The sequence below is a fragment of the Corvus hawaiiensis genome, chromosome 13 (genome assembly GCF_020740725.1).
Source record: "Corvus hawaiiensis isolate bCorHaw1 chromosome 13, bCorHaw1.pri.cur, whole genome shotgun sequence".
In the NCBI taxonomy this organism is placed as follows: domain Eukaryota; kingdom Metazoa; phylum Chordata; class Aves; order Passeriformes; family Corvidae; genus Corvus; species Corvus hawaiiensis.
The window spans coordinates 5684726-5697700 of NC_063225.1; the positions used below are offsets into that span (position 1 = coordinate 5684726).

Here is a 12975-nt window from a genome sequence, read left to right on the forward strand (position 1 = left end):
ATGTCCTTCCCATTTCCCTCTCAGCTATTCCTGCCACCTATGCAGCTTTGCCAGGTCTTGACTGCTGCCTTCTCTCTTCTGGCATCCCCCCAATGAGTACAATGCTGCTTCCTTCCTGGTGCCACTCCCTGATGGCCATGAAAGTGTGTGTGTGTGTCACCAGCCATGACTTTGCCTTGGCATGGTGGATGCTGCTGCCCTGTGATGGGATAGGACCACTGGTCAGTACCTCCTGCCCTGCTTACTCAGTTTGCCTCTGAAAACCTCCCCTATTCAAGGAGACTATTTGGCCCTCTTGCAACCAGCACTGTCTTGTTTCACGTTGCAAGGATATCTGGTGCCTGTGGCACCATGTAAGAGTGGTGTAGATCAGAGCCACCATAAATCAGTGAATCCCTCTGCTACCACCGAGGAAGAACAAGGGCACCTTCTGTTAGGAGAGCTGCAGTTAATGTGAGGACACATCCTTGGTCATCTTTTCTTGATTGTTATATATTAGAGGGACACTTTCTTCACCTGGAATGCTGAGCACTCTGTGCCTTGTCCCTGGAGGTGGGGAGGCCTTGGATCCTCTCCCAGGACACACAGTTTTCCTGTTCCAGGTGACTGCCCTCATGAGCAGCTTCTGTGGGAGTAGAGAGATGGGGATGGGGGTTGTGAGAGAGGGTGGCCAGAACTGGACAGCAACTTTTGGATTCAAAGATGATGGGAGGGTCTGCTCAGCTGGCACATCTCCAGTGTCTACATGTTCCTCTGTCTCCGACACCCCTCCTTTTCTCAGTAGGGCAAGGCCATGCTGTTGCCTCAAGCTACTTATCTTGGGGTGCTGGGGGCTAATTTGAGAAACAACTTGGTGAGTTCTGGGTCCTCACAAGTCCTGTGGCTGGCTGTAGCAAATGCTGCCCCACACCTGAGCGGATTTTTTTGGTTCCTCTAGACCTTCCTGAGATCAGTGTGAGCCACGTGAACCTGACGGTGCGGGAAGGGGAGAACGCCGTCATCACCTGCAATGGCTCAGGATCGCCGCTGCCGGACGTGGACTGGACAGTGGCCGAACTCCACTCCATCAACACCCACCAGGTAGGGGCTGCAGCACCTCAGTGCTGCCTGTGCCCAAAGCAGCTGCTGAGAGTTCCCCAGGTCCGTGCAAGTAGGTATGAGAGAAGAGAAATCATTGTATCCAAAGGAAAGCTGAAGCCTTGCTCTATCCACATGAGAAGCTGGGGACTCCCAGAAGGGAGCAAAACCTTTCCTCTGTATGGCTGGAAAGTGAAGATGAGAGAGCTTCAGAGCTCAGTGCTCCCTGATTGAATTAACCCATGTATCCTCTGATGAAACTGTACTAAAACTGCCTGTTTGCCATACCTAAGTAGCAGCTAAGTAAGATTTTCTAGAGGCCAGCCATATGAATCAGTGCTACAATGCCATGGCTCTCCCCTTCCCAGTATTTCCTCTTATAAGATGAGGTGTGTTTAATCAGGTGAGGAAATACCTCCCTCTATCCAGATCCCAGTTGTTCTTGGATTTTGGAGACCTTCTCACATGGAAACTGTGATCCTCCTTTTCTGGGGGTGGTAGCGGGGAGGAAAGGAGCCACCAGATACTGATTTCTGTGTGTATTTTTCTCTGGGATTTTTAGACCAACCTCAACTGGACCAATGTTCATGCCATCAATTTGACCTTGGTGAATGTCACCAGTGAGGACAATGGATTCCTGCTTACCTGCATTGCTGAGAACGTGGTGGGGATGAGCAATGCCAGTGTGCTGCTCACTGTCTACTGTAAGTACCAGTGGAGACACCTTGTCCATACAGAGCCTGGAGGGGCTGCCCTGGGAGCTGTTTGAATGCACAGCCACTTGCTACCTGTGCCATACTGGTTTTGTGGGTGAGGATTAGGAGGAGCTGAGCACAGTGAGCTGGAGGTGGATCCTCACACAGCTCTCTCTCAAGTGTCAGTAATTTTGCTTTCCCGATGCTTCCATTAATCCAGAAATGGGCACGAGAGCAGGGAAGGAACAGCAGTGTCACCGTGGTGGTAATGGGCATTTCTTGCCCCTCTCTAGGAAGACTCAACAGACTAAGGGAAAGCCATAGAGGGACTAAAAATCTGTTTACAAACACAAAGTTTCTTGCCTTTACGCTATGTGAGAGGTTCAATGACACCCTTGCTAAAGTTTAAAACTTGCCCCTGATTTCAGGGATGTTAGTGCTTCCTCTCAGGTCAGATCCTACAAATTTAAACTGCAAATGTCATGTAAATGTGCACGTGTCAGATTTGAACTGCTCACTTTTATCTCCAAGTAGCTCAACTTTCTTTGTGCTTTCTAATATAACAAAACCCTGACCTTAAGAGGAAGTTTACACAGCTTTATGGTCTCAAGCAGCTGAGATTTGCTATATTTTGCTGTGTCTGTAATATTTGCCCTTACTCTGTAGTCTGAAAATCTGTCCCCCACCCCCAACCTTGCCATATGTAGGGGAGACCCTTGTGGGATTCTGGCTGCTCTTGGTGAACCTATGCACGCTGTGTGATGCTTTACTACTTTCATCTTCCTTCCAATAAGTGCTATTGAGGGATTGAAGGATGGAGGTAATTAAAGTTCAGGCCAGCTCAGAGCTGACTGGTCAGCAGATGGGTACTTTTTGCACGGTGTTTTAGCATCTGTTCCTCCACACCTTAAACAGCGCTATGTCCATGCCTGTTTTCACCCGTGAAATCCTCTGAGCTGCCGACAGTTTCTGCTACCCCGACTCTTGTTGTACAGAGCCATCACTCAGGCTGTAATTTCACACTGAAAAGATCTGGGTTTGTGCATGTAGGTGGCTGCCTGTTTTGAAACCCCCATGCCAGGAAGATATGAACAAGCCACATGCGGATCTGGGCTTGTGAACGAAGGAGGGTGGCTGGGATGCGACCGTGTGGTTCAGGGTAGATGGGGTGCTGCTGAGAGAATTTTGCTGAGCTCCAACCAGCTCTGCACCTTCTTCTCTTCTATCACCTTCACTGCCTGCAAAATTCACTGTCTTTTTTCAAAAGCTGGGTCAAAGTTGGTATGTTGGTTTTCTTCCTTGTGGATGCCCAATGGATTATCTTTGCAGCTGGATGGTAGCAGGAAAAGGAGAGTTTTAGGGAAGACATACATCTTTGTGTCACATATCTTTGCACAAAACTTGTTCTTCTAGTTCAGACCTTGCCAGCCTTGGGGTTTGGGACCTTAGGTGTAGGCGTTGTAAATGGGGTTTCAGAAGCTATAGCAGAGCAACATTTGAATTCTTGGGATGTCCCAAGGGGAAGACGATGCATATACAATAAATTGCAGGTGGAGTTTCTGCTTTTCTTATCCCTCTCCCACTCTACTCCCTTTAATTAAAACACTCCTGGAGGCTGTTCGGCGAGTGAGAACTCCTTTGGGATATTCAGGCAGTCAAAGCCCCCAAGGAGAGACAGTCTCTGAGGGATGTTTGCTTCCACAGCTACGCAATCCAGAATTGCTTGGTGAGACTGGAAAGCTCCCACGGGCACCTTGCACATGTGTAATGTAACAGTGCTACATCACCGCGTCCTCCTTAACGGGGACAGGTGGCCTCCCCAGGATCCCTTGGGGGAAGGAGAGCAGCAGTAGGTGTGTGGACAGGACAGTCCAAGCTTAATTGTTTCTGGGCTGGTGAAGTTCCCATCCCTGTCTTTATACCCCTGTTTGGAAGGCCAAGAGGCCTGGCCATGGCTCAGATCCTCCTTCCAGGGAGGGTGGAGGGGTTCTTGTGGCAACACTGCTCCTTTACAGACATCCATGGGAAGAGTAGAAGGAACAAGTGATTTTGGAGGTTTTCAATGCTCTTAGTTTCCGTGGTGCACAGAGTCGTGACGTTGGGTGGAGGTTGCTGTGAGCCTGCCATGTTTCTCTCTGCTAGATCCCCCTCGCATCCTTACTCTGGAGGAGCCGGTGCTACACATGGAGCACTGCATTGCATTTGCAGTGCATGGGAACCCAGCTCCCACCCTTCACTGGCTGCACAACGGCCAGGTCCTCCGGGAGACAGAGATCATCCACATGGAGTTTTACCAACAAGGGGAAGTGTCTGAGGGTTGCCTGCTCTTCAACAAACCCACTCACTACAACAATGGCAACTACACGATTGTGGCCACCAACCAGCTGGGCTCAGCCAACCAAACTATCAAAGGACACTTCCTTGAAAAGCCTTTTCCAGGTAGGATATTCAGTTTATCTCACCAGGGCTCCTTGCAATCTGAAGGTCTTACTATAGCCCTGCCAGTAATCCTTGCCTTGACAACCCAAGTCAGCTTTGTCTGAGCATCAGGTTGGAAGAGGTGACCCCTATCATCCTCTTCTTCTGACCAGTGTGATTTTCCTACACAAGTGTACTTTGGTGTCATATGAACTCTTTAATGCTGGGAGAGGTGCTAACTGCTTTAGATAATTTTATTTTGTAGCATATTCTGCAGTGTATTTATTTATTTATTTTACAGATCTTTAGGAATTTTAGTGGGACTAGGATGTAAGTTTGGCCATCCTTCTGGGTGCCCCAAAGAGGTGGCTGTGTTTTTTCGAGAGAAAATGTTCTGCTGTGTGATAGTTATAAGCGGTAGAAAGGAAAAGCCTTTGAAGTGATGCAGCTTGTCCCTTTGTTTTTTCTACTTCTAGCTTGCATTTGTGAAATGATTAAAGCTGGATGCAGACATGTCAGGATTGTTTTCTTTCTGAATGCAATATGTGCAATTCCAGGATGACAGGGCTACAAAAGATGCGACAGCTCAATTAGTCACTTTGCATCAGTTTGCTGGGATTTCTTAACTGATTGCTTGGAACTCCCTGTTGTACTCCCTGGTGATTCACAGCTTAAGTGCAAAAAAAAAAAAAGCATTTGAGGACATGAAGATCCATCTCTGGGAAGTGCCATAGAGACTTTTGTGGTGGCCTGTCTGCTCTATAGGAGCATCTCGGTCTGTTCCCTGACAGTGTAACACCACGCTGGCCATCATGGAGTTAAGATCTGTGCTGCCTTCAGGAATGATGCCATGAGAAAGTGGCAGCTCTAAATTGGCCCCTACAGCCCAAGAAAATCCAGCAAAATAGGGCATTTGCTAAATATAGCAAAATACCAAGGGTACTCTCATTTATTATTTATATCACACCATATATGTACACAGAGTTTTCCCGCAGGTCAAATATCATAAATGCAAACCCAAATCTCTGCCTTGAAGATCTGACAATTGAACAAATGAGCTGATACGGATGGGAGTGGAAAATTTGTGTTCTGACTTCAAGGATGCTGCCCTGTTTGACTATCTGACCTATTTATGTTTCCTTCTGTCAGGGCAGAAGGGCTTATTAAGTGTAGGTGGGTGAGGAGAGGTGCACAGGTTTGCAGTCTCAGCTCTATCAGGTCCCACCCTTGTGACTCAATTTCCCCATCTCCTAAGGAGGTGCTGGACCTCCAGGAAAGGGAGGCAGATATGCTGTTCTGGAGAGCTGATTTTGGAAATGGATCTGAGCCATGCTGTGGAGTGGAAAAGCACACTGATGTTTGAAGAGCGTCCTGTGTTAGAGGCTCTGGGAGAATGGGGTTGTGTGAATATATGTAAAATACTGCCCTTGTGAATGCATCTCCACCCATGCCTTGTGTGTGCTGTTGGTGTGGGGTGCTTACTGACCCTGAACCATCTCTCAGCAGGAACTGACCCATTTCCTTTATTTCTTCTGATCCAAAGTCCCAACCCATTCCTCACCCTGGCAGACCCTGTCAGCCCAGTGCAGGATGTAATTTACTTTCCTTGAAGCTTGTTGCTTCGTCCACTACCACAGCTGACATATACATTCACTGCAGCTGACGTTTATAATTTCCCATTTGAAGGCAGATTCCTTCAGAAAATGCCACACTTTGAAGGTTTCCCCGTGTGGCTCATTCAAGCCCCTCGTTGCTTACAGCAATTCACACGTGCAAGGGCCTTGCTGTCACTACCCAGGGTGATGATATTAGTCGTAATTAATGAATAGTGCCTGGAAGAGTTTCTGTCAGTGTAGAAAAGGACCTATGACCATGTATTTTAGAACCCTCTGGTCAAAAAGCTCTCATTGGTAAAAGGCCCCACTCTGCTTTCCAGGCTGAGAGGAGCAAAGTGCTGTTAGAAGCTGGGATCTGGGAGATGTAAGCTCCATGCCATATTCACCTTCTCTCTGGTGCTGCAGGGCAGTGGCTCCCAGGACAGATTTGTGTCATATCCTGTAAAAATCTCGTTGCATGTTGTCATTGGGATCTCTGCCACACGTTACCAACTCCTCATTTAATCCACAAAGGTTAATGTACCTGTGATGAGCGCTCAGTTCTTTGGGAACTTCTCACAGAACTCAAGTTGGCTGAAATTTCTCGGCTATTTTTTATGCTTGGAAAAATAGGGTTTAATGAAAAATACCCTTTTTGTGGGTTTCTGTCGAATTTGCTTAGTCCAGCAGAGAAAAATGGAAAGGGGAAAATGTAGAAGCAGCAAGAATTTTATGACTAGACTCTGCCTTAATAGGGAAGAAAAAATCTCCAAATAAAATATTTCCCTCCTTTTTTTCCCCCCCCTGTTGCTAAAAAGCAAAGGAAAGTTACTCCTCTGCTTGATTTAAACCAAAAATATTTGTTCTGGTTTTTTCCCCTGGTTTGGTAAGCCGTGTTTGTCACCTGGGGTTTGTTTTACACTCCCCTTCCAAGCCTCACCCATGCTCCAGAGCATTTCAGCATCCTTCCAGGAGCTCTCTGCCAGCAAAGCTGTGTAAACTCCAGCCAATATTGGGCTCAGTTTCTTGCACGGGCGAGTGAATTGGAAGCTGATGTGATTCTCACTCTGTGTAAACTGAGTGTCACTGAGGGCTTTAGGCCTTATTGCCTGGGGCCTCAGCCACCTCTGGAGCTGAAGGAGCTTTGCTGAATAGACTGGAGCAGTCAGGAGGATGACAGCAGGGCCTGCTGTGCTTGTCTCGGGCAAGAGGCAGCTCCTAGGCAGCCACAGTCTCCATGTCCAATTCAGGTGCTATCAGCTGTTATGAGTGGCTCCTGAAAAGCAGGTCAGAGGAGGTCTCCTCTAACTCCCTGCCCCAAGCTGAGCTCTCATCCGTGGGAGCTGGTTCTCATCCTTGTAGGATTTTGTCCTTGGGTGCACACTGCCATGCAAGGCAAAATCTGTTTCTTGCCCCTCCACCTCCATCCTGCAGAGCCCTGCGTGTCTGTTGAGCTTTGCTCGCCTGCTGAAAGCAGGGTCATTTACCAATCATTCACACGTGCTACTTGTTCCCCATTTTGGCCTCACAGTGGTATCCCTCCCCTCCTCTTTCTGCCCAAGGTTCTCCACCCTGACCTCCAGCATGTCCTGCTGGCACATGCGCTGCAGTTTCCAGGAACAGTTGCCCAAGAGGGAAAAAAATATGAAAAGTTGGTTTCCTGGGCTCTTTGGGGTGGTGGAGTGTGTCTGAGGTGGGTGGGGAAGGAGACCCCTCTCCCTTCGCTGTGGTGCTAATCGTGTTGCTTCTCTCTTTGTCCTTTCCACAGAGAGTACGGACAACTTTGTCTCAAGTAAGTGTCTCCCCACTTTCTGCATTCTGCGGCTGGTTTGTTTCTGTGGTTTCCTGTTCCCCTCTGTGATTTACATAGGAAAAATGAGGAAGCCAGAAGCAGATTGGTGGAGGTTGCACAAAGCCCTGGCTTCCCTGTGCATGAACAAGATCATTGGGGAGCTTGTGATCAGCTGGGTAATCTCTTGAGGCCAGGAGATGCTCATTTGCCTCTAGTGGTGTCCCAAAGAAGGTCCTATAAAGGAAATGATGGTTGGTTGTGATGTAGCAAAAGGGATCTTAATTTGATGCAGGTTGGCCTGTCCCCAACAACATCTCTGCTGTGAGCTGGGATAAGAAGCAGGACTCAATTCTGTCAAGTTTCTTCAACAGATTCTTCCCTCCACCCCCCAAAACACATCACACACCACAAAAAGCATTCAAGTTACTGTTTCTTCAGATCAAGTTTTGCTGGAGTCAGTTGTGTTTTAACCCCACCTAGCTCAGTAGATTTGTGAAAACTAGGAGAGGGCTCAAGGGTGGTGGGAACTCATTCCAGGACAGCGGGCACCCAAATGTTTCTCATTTGTGACACTGGAGCAACATCAGCACGGTGCTGGTCTGTGCTTTCTCTGCTGGTGTGCACAGGGAACTCTCTGATGGTTGATTTGTGCCTTCTGAAACAGAAAGCTGCAGCCTCTTTTAGGGGTGAGCTGGATCTCGTTAGGTCAGGCAGTGCTGTTGGAATGTGCTGGTGCCGTGGGAGTCCCATGGGAGCCACACTGAATTTTGTGTCTTTGGTGTTTTGGTTTCAGTCGGTGATTATGAAGTGAGTCCCACCCCACCGATCACTGTGACCCACAAACCAGAGGAGGACACTTTTGGGGTGAGTCCTGGTCTCTTCTCTGCAGAACTGCTTTGCATTCATTCCTTGTTGATAATGACTCAGTATTTGTGCTTCTCTGCTGTTTTGAGATGTTTGCAAGGAAAATATCTTCCTTTATGACTCAAGACAGCAATCAGAAGGATTTTGTGGCTTGTGTCAGGCAGGTAAGATACTGACACAAGCCATCTGATCCTCTTGAGTCTGCAGTGTGGAACCAGGGAACCCTTTGAAAACAAGGCATCCTGTGAAGTCACTGCTGGCGGGGTCAAGAATTATCACTCTAAAAAAGTAGCACCCAGAGAACAAACAAACAGGCAATTGTGTTTTGGACTGTTATTGATCTGTTAAGCTTAGCCTGGTGAGGGACTCGGGTTTAGTTTGGTTCAATTCTGTCATTGTCTTTTTGCCCTCTCTCCTGCTGTGCAAGGCATGCCTAAAATGAAAAAGGAAAGTAAGTCTAGGGCTTATCTGATCTCAGAATTGTCTTTCTTCTGCAGAATCCCTGTAGAAAAAAGAAAAAAAAAGTGTGTATAAGTATTAGAAGAAAAAAATTAGCATGTTATACAATTGCTCTAGTTCTATGAAAGTTTTAAGATACTGAAATCCACAAAGCGTCAACAGAACAAGCAAAACTCAGTCCATCTTGGCTTCAGTTCTCATCCAAGAGAAAGCCTCCTTCAACTGAAGTAGAAGCTTTGAACAGTGAGGCTGGAGTAATAATGTGCACTGATTATTAAATATAAAGCACAGAAAACAAGCTGGGGATGAAAATAGAGTGCAGTAAAATAAAAATTTAAAAATATCATAACAAATGTACCAACAACGGGGAAAAGGATTGCAAAATGAAATTACTTCTTCTTAGTTAAGTGATGTATTTTCTGTTATAGCAGAATACAGTTCTGTAAAAGGAAGCAAAGTCTAAATGTATCACAAGACCTAGTACAGAACAGTTGGACACATGCCAGAGAAATTGTTGTTTACATCAATGCAATAAAAGTATCTCAAGCAAAGACTTGAAGGAATAAATATTCATAAATATTAAAATAAGCCTGGGACTGTAAACCCTTTAGGGCAAGGAGGTTTTCTTTCTCTGCTTGTACACTGCCACAGTGGAACCACAGCTCCAGTGAAGGACTTGGACACTGTTGTACTATAAATATTTACTAGTAAAATTACAATAAATAGGGAACCGTTAGAGGCTTTTGAAAACTCAGAGGTTTTACAGGGGAAAATCCCTTAGTTCTACTTAATTTCTTCTGTTTTCTTTGTGTGGTGTGTTATTGTCCCTCACTCTGTCCTGAGGGATGTTTGGATGGAGGCAGAACTGTGTTCCCAGCTAAGCTTTGAATAGCCTTAGTGTTGTAATGTCATGGCAAAGAGGTGATGTCAGAAATGGAGGCTTGGGATGTGATGCAGTGAAGGGAGAGCACAGGCATTGGAGCAGAGGTCTTTTTTCCCTGCAGATATCTGGAGTGAGAGGCTGGGGAAAACTGGTTGCCAGATCAGCATCACTGATAGGAAAATCCCAGACCTCCCAGTCCTGCAAAAAGCCTGTAATGCCTCCAAGCTGTGCCAAAGCCTGCTGCTTTAACTTGTGTTTTCCTCCATAGCTGATATCCACAGGGCTGCAGCAGATGGTGTGAGCCTATAGAAAGGTTAACTGGGCAAGGAGGTGCTGTGTTTCTGATTTAGACTCCCAAACTCCTCTGTGTTGACTCTAAGGCTTTTTCCTTCCAGGTTTCCATAGCAGTCGGGCTGGCAGCTTTTGCTTGTGTCCTCTTGGTCGTCCTCTTTATCATGATCAACAAGTATGGCCGGCGGTCCAAGTTTGGGATGAAAGGTAGGTGCAGTTGCTTTCCCCTAGCAGGAGACACCTTCCAGGATTGCCCAGCTCTTAGAGCAGACGTGGAAAGGTGTTGTGGCTTTATTCCTACAATGCAAAGCCTTCCAAAGGGAGTGCAGCCCTCCTCTGTTTGTTGAGAGAGTAGCAGAGATAAACGGGCTGGTGGTTCTCAGCTGTGTGTGCTTCTGTGGGCAGAACTGTGGATGTGTGTTCCTTATCAGCACACAGGTTGTCCAGGAGAGCTTTGAGCCTGCTCCCTCCAGCCCTGCATTGTGTTCAGGACAGCATGGTCTTGGGTGAAATCTGTTTTATGGACTTGGTGGTGCACAGGCTTCCCCTGCACTGGCTGGGGTGTGAAGGGGGGACAGAAGGATGTGAAATTGGTTTGAGTTCTGTTGGGAAAGCAGGTGCAGCCACTCTGTGCCTATCTGTGAATGGGGACCGAGGTGCTGCTGTCACTTTATGTCCATACTGGGAAGGCAGTGGTGTGGAAGGTCTTTCTGATGACTCTCTGATGAAAGGTTTCCTCCTCTTTGTCATGAATAATGACTTTAGAAATTTATTTCAGGTGTCACTGATAGTGACTGGGAAGCGAGAAGGTGTCTGATGTTTGCCAGGCAGAACTGGTCTCTGTCTGACCAACACCAGCTCTGTGATGTGACAGAGCCAATGCCAGAAGTAGACGATTCTGTGCCGTCTGCTTTTTGTGACTCTGCTGGTATCTCCAGCTGGGCAGCGTTGGTGGTGCCCAGTGAAGGCTGAAGGAAGAGCCTTCACATGACAAAGTTGTTCCCAGCCTAACTGGTGGCTCATGCATGCACTGTTTGAAGCCAGGCTTTGACAAACACAAGCTTCTCCCAAGGCTCCTGAGTCACTGCCTATTTCCTGGCCTTGCTGTGGTCTGTGCTGCAGGGCAGGTTGATAGGTTTGGGAATGTTCCTTGTGCTTGCCTAGGGCTTTGTTTTCTTTATGTAGACATTTCCTGAGTGGGTCCAGATGGGATTCTGGCTGGGGTTTCTCCTATGCATCCTATGGAGGTAGAAGACAGGACATTTAATTAAATAGTGAATCTTCTACACCAATTTAGGAATATTTAGTCCATATGTCCAATGATAAAAACCATCTGGTGGAGTGTACTGACTGGTGGGTGGAGTAGAGGAATTGAAGACATGGTTCCTGGGATCAATTCCCAGCTCTTCTACTGACTCACTTAGTGGCCACAGGCAATTAGCTGTCTTAACCTCTGTCTCTGCTCTAATTTCCCCATCTGTAAAACTGGGATGATGTTATGTGCCTTCTGGAGGGATTTGTCAGAACACTTTGGAAGTGCTTGGGCACGTGCCACTGATGGAGCTTTGAGATACAAATATAAAAAGGAAAAGTAACGTCTGACTGGTGGAAGAATCAAAGAGGAGTGAAGTGAGCCTGATGTGAGTAACCAGTCTTGGTGAACAGGTGTGTGTATGTGTTTAGAGGTGTTTGGATAAGCACGTCAGTGGATTTTCTACATTCCCAGAAACCAGAGGGGTGCCATGATGGGCCCTTGTGTGTGTAATTAGAGGCAAAACTGTTTAGCTAGAAAAGTCTGCTTTCCTCCTCATCATGTTGTGTTTCTTCCAATTCTGATAGGAAACCACAACCCTTCAAACTTTCTACAAATTTTATTGACGTTGCTTGGAGAGATGGAGTTGGCAGAAGATAAATACATCTCCAAAACCAGGGAGATAACTCTTTATTAAGTCACAATTATTGTAGGCACCACCATGGACAGCCTACGCACACAGCCCAAACTCTACTCTGCTCAGTTAACTCTTGGGCAGGAGGCATCCTTTATGGCACCCAGCATGTTATCATTTACTAAGGGAAAAAAAAAAAAAAAATCCAGACCCTGAGTCTTTTTGGGAAAGTGAGTCCCTGATTCAGGAGCTGTTTGTTACCAGCTGATATATTGCCACTTGTTGTTGAAATCCCAGCTTGGCAGGCCTGCAGGAGCAGGTTTTTCTTGTTGATTTTGTCAGATGCAGAACATTGTGTGCTCGTGTTGGACATGTTACCTAAAGTACCTCATGAGTCCTTCTGGGTACATCTTTTTCCTTCTGCTTCTCCTAGTGCTAAGCAGATGGTTTATTTCCTAGAGAGAGGTGAACGTGGACTGACAAAGTTGGATGTCACGTTGGGTTTGGAAGGCTCCCTGGGCCAGCCTGCTGGATTGCCCACCAGCCTTAGAACCAGGCTGCCAAGTGTCCAACATCCCAGCTGCCTTTGCCGAAAAGAAACTCGTGTCTTGAGGGACGTGCGCTGGGAGAGGACTACGAGAGGATGGTGTGTCCACCTCTGTCCTCTTCTGGCTGGTAGCACACCCTCGGAGCACCGCACCACAGTCCTGCCAGAGCCGGTTCCCGATCCGGCAGCAGCGGAGCGGTGGGAAAGCCAGCGGAGCCCTCACCAGGCTGCAGCGCTGGCACCAACAAAAGCCCCTTTGAGAGCGGCTCTGACGCGCTGCGCTCCTCAGCTGAGCTCGCCCAGCCTGGCTCCGGGCCATCCATCCCTCTCGCCTTCCCGTGCTCCCTCCGGAGAGGGCATTCATTAACACGGAACGGCGGAGGTCAGATCCCCTTTCTGGGCGCCTGTCGGCTTTGGCTGCTGGAGCTGGGAGGGAACGGGGGTGGGCTGAGGCAGCTGGGGGGGGCC

The 12975-nt window shown here is 47.6% G+C and overlaps 1 protein-coding gene across 4 annotated transcripts in view; it reads left to right on the forward strand.

The window, feature by feature from the left end:
• Positions 1-12975, forward strand: part of NTRK3 (neurotrophic receptor tyrosine kinase 3) — a 219031-nt gene that overhangs the window by 62165 nt on the left and 143891 nt on the right. For all 4 annotated transcript variants that reach the window (XM_048317172.1, XM_048317173.1, XM_048317176.1 and 1 more), the window contains 6 exons: positions 938-1080; positions 1640-1781; positions 3915-4211; positions 7554-7577; positions 8371-8441; positions 10179-10281. In XM_048317172.1, the coding sequence (XP_048173129.1) occupies positions 938-1080; positions 1640-1781; positions 3915-4211; positions 7554-7577; positions 8371-8441; positions 10179-10281 (780 nt within the window). The remainder of the gene's footprint in view (positions 1-937; positions 1081-1639; positions 1782-3914; positions 4212-7553; positions 7578-8370; positions 8442-10178; positions 10282-12975) is intronic.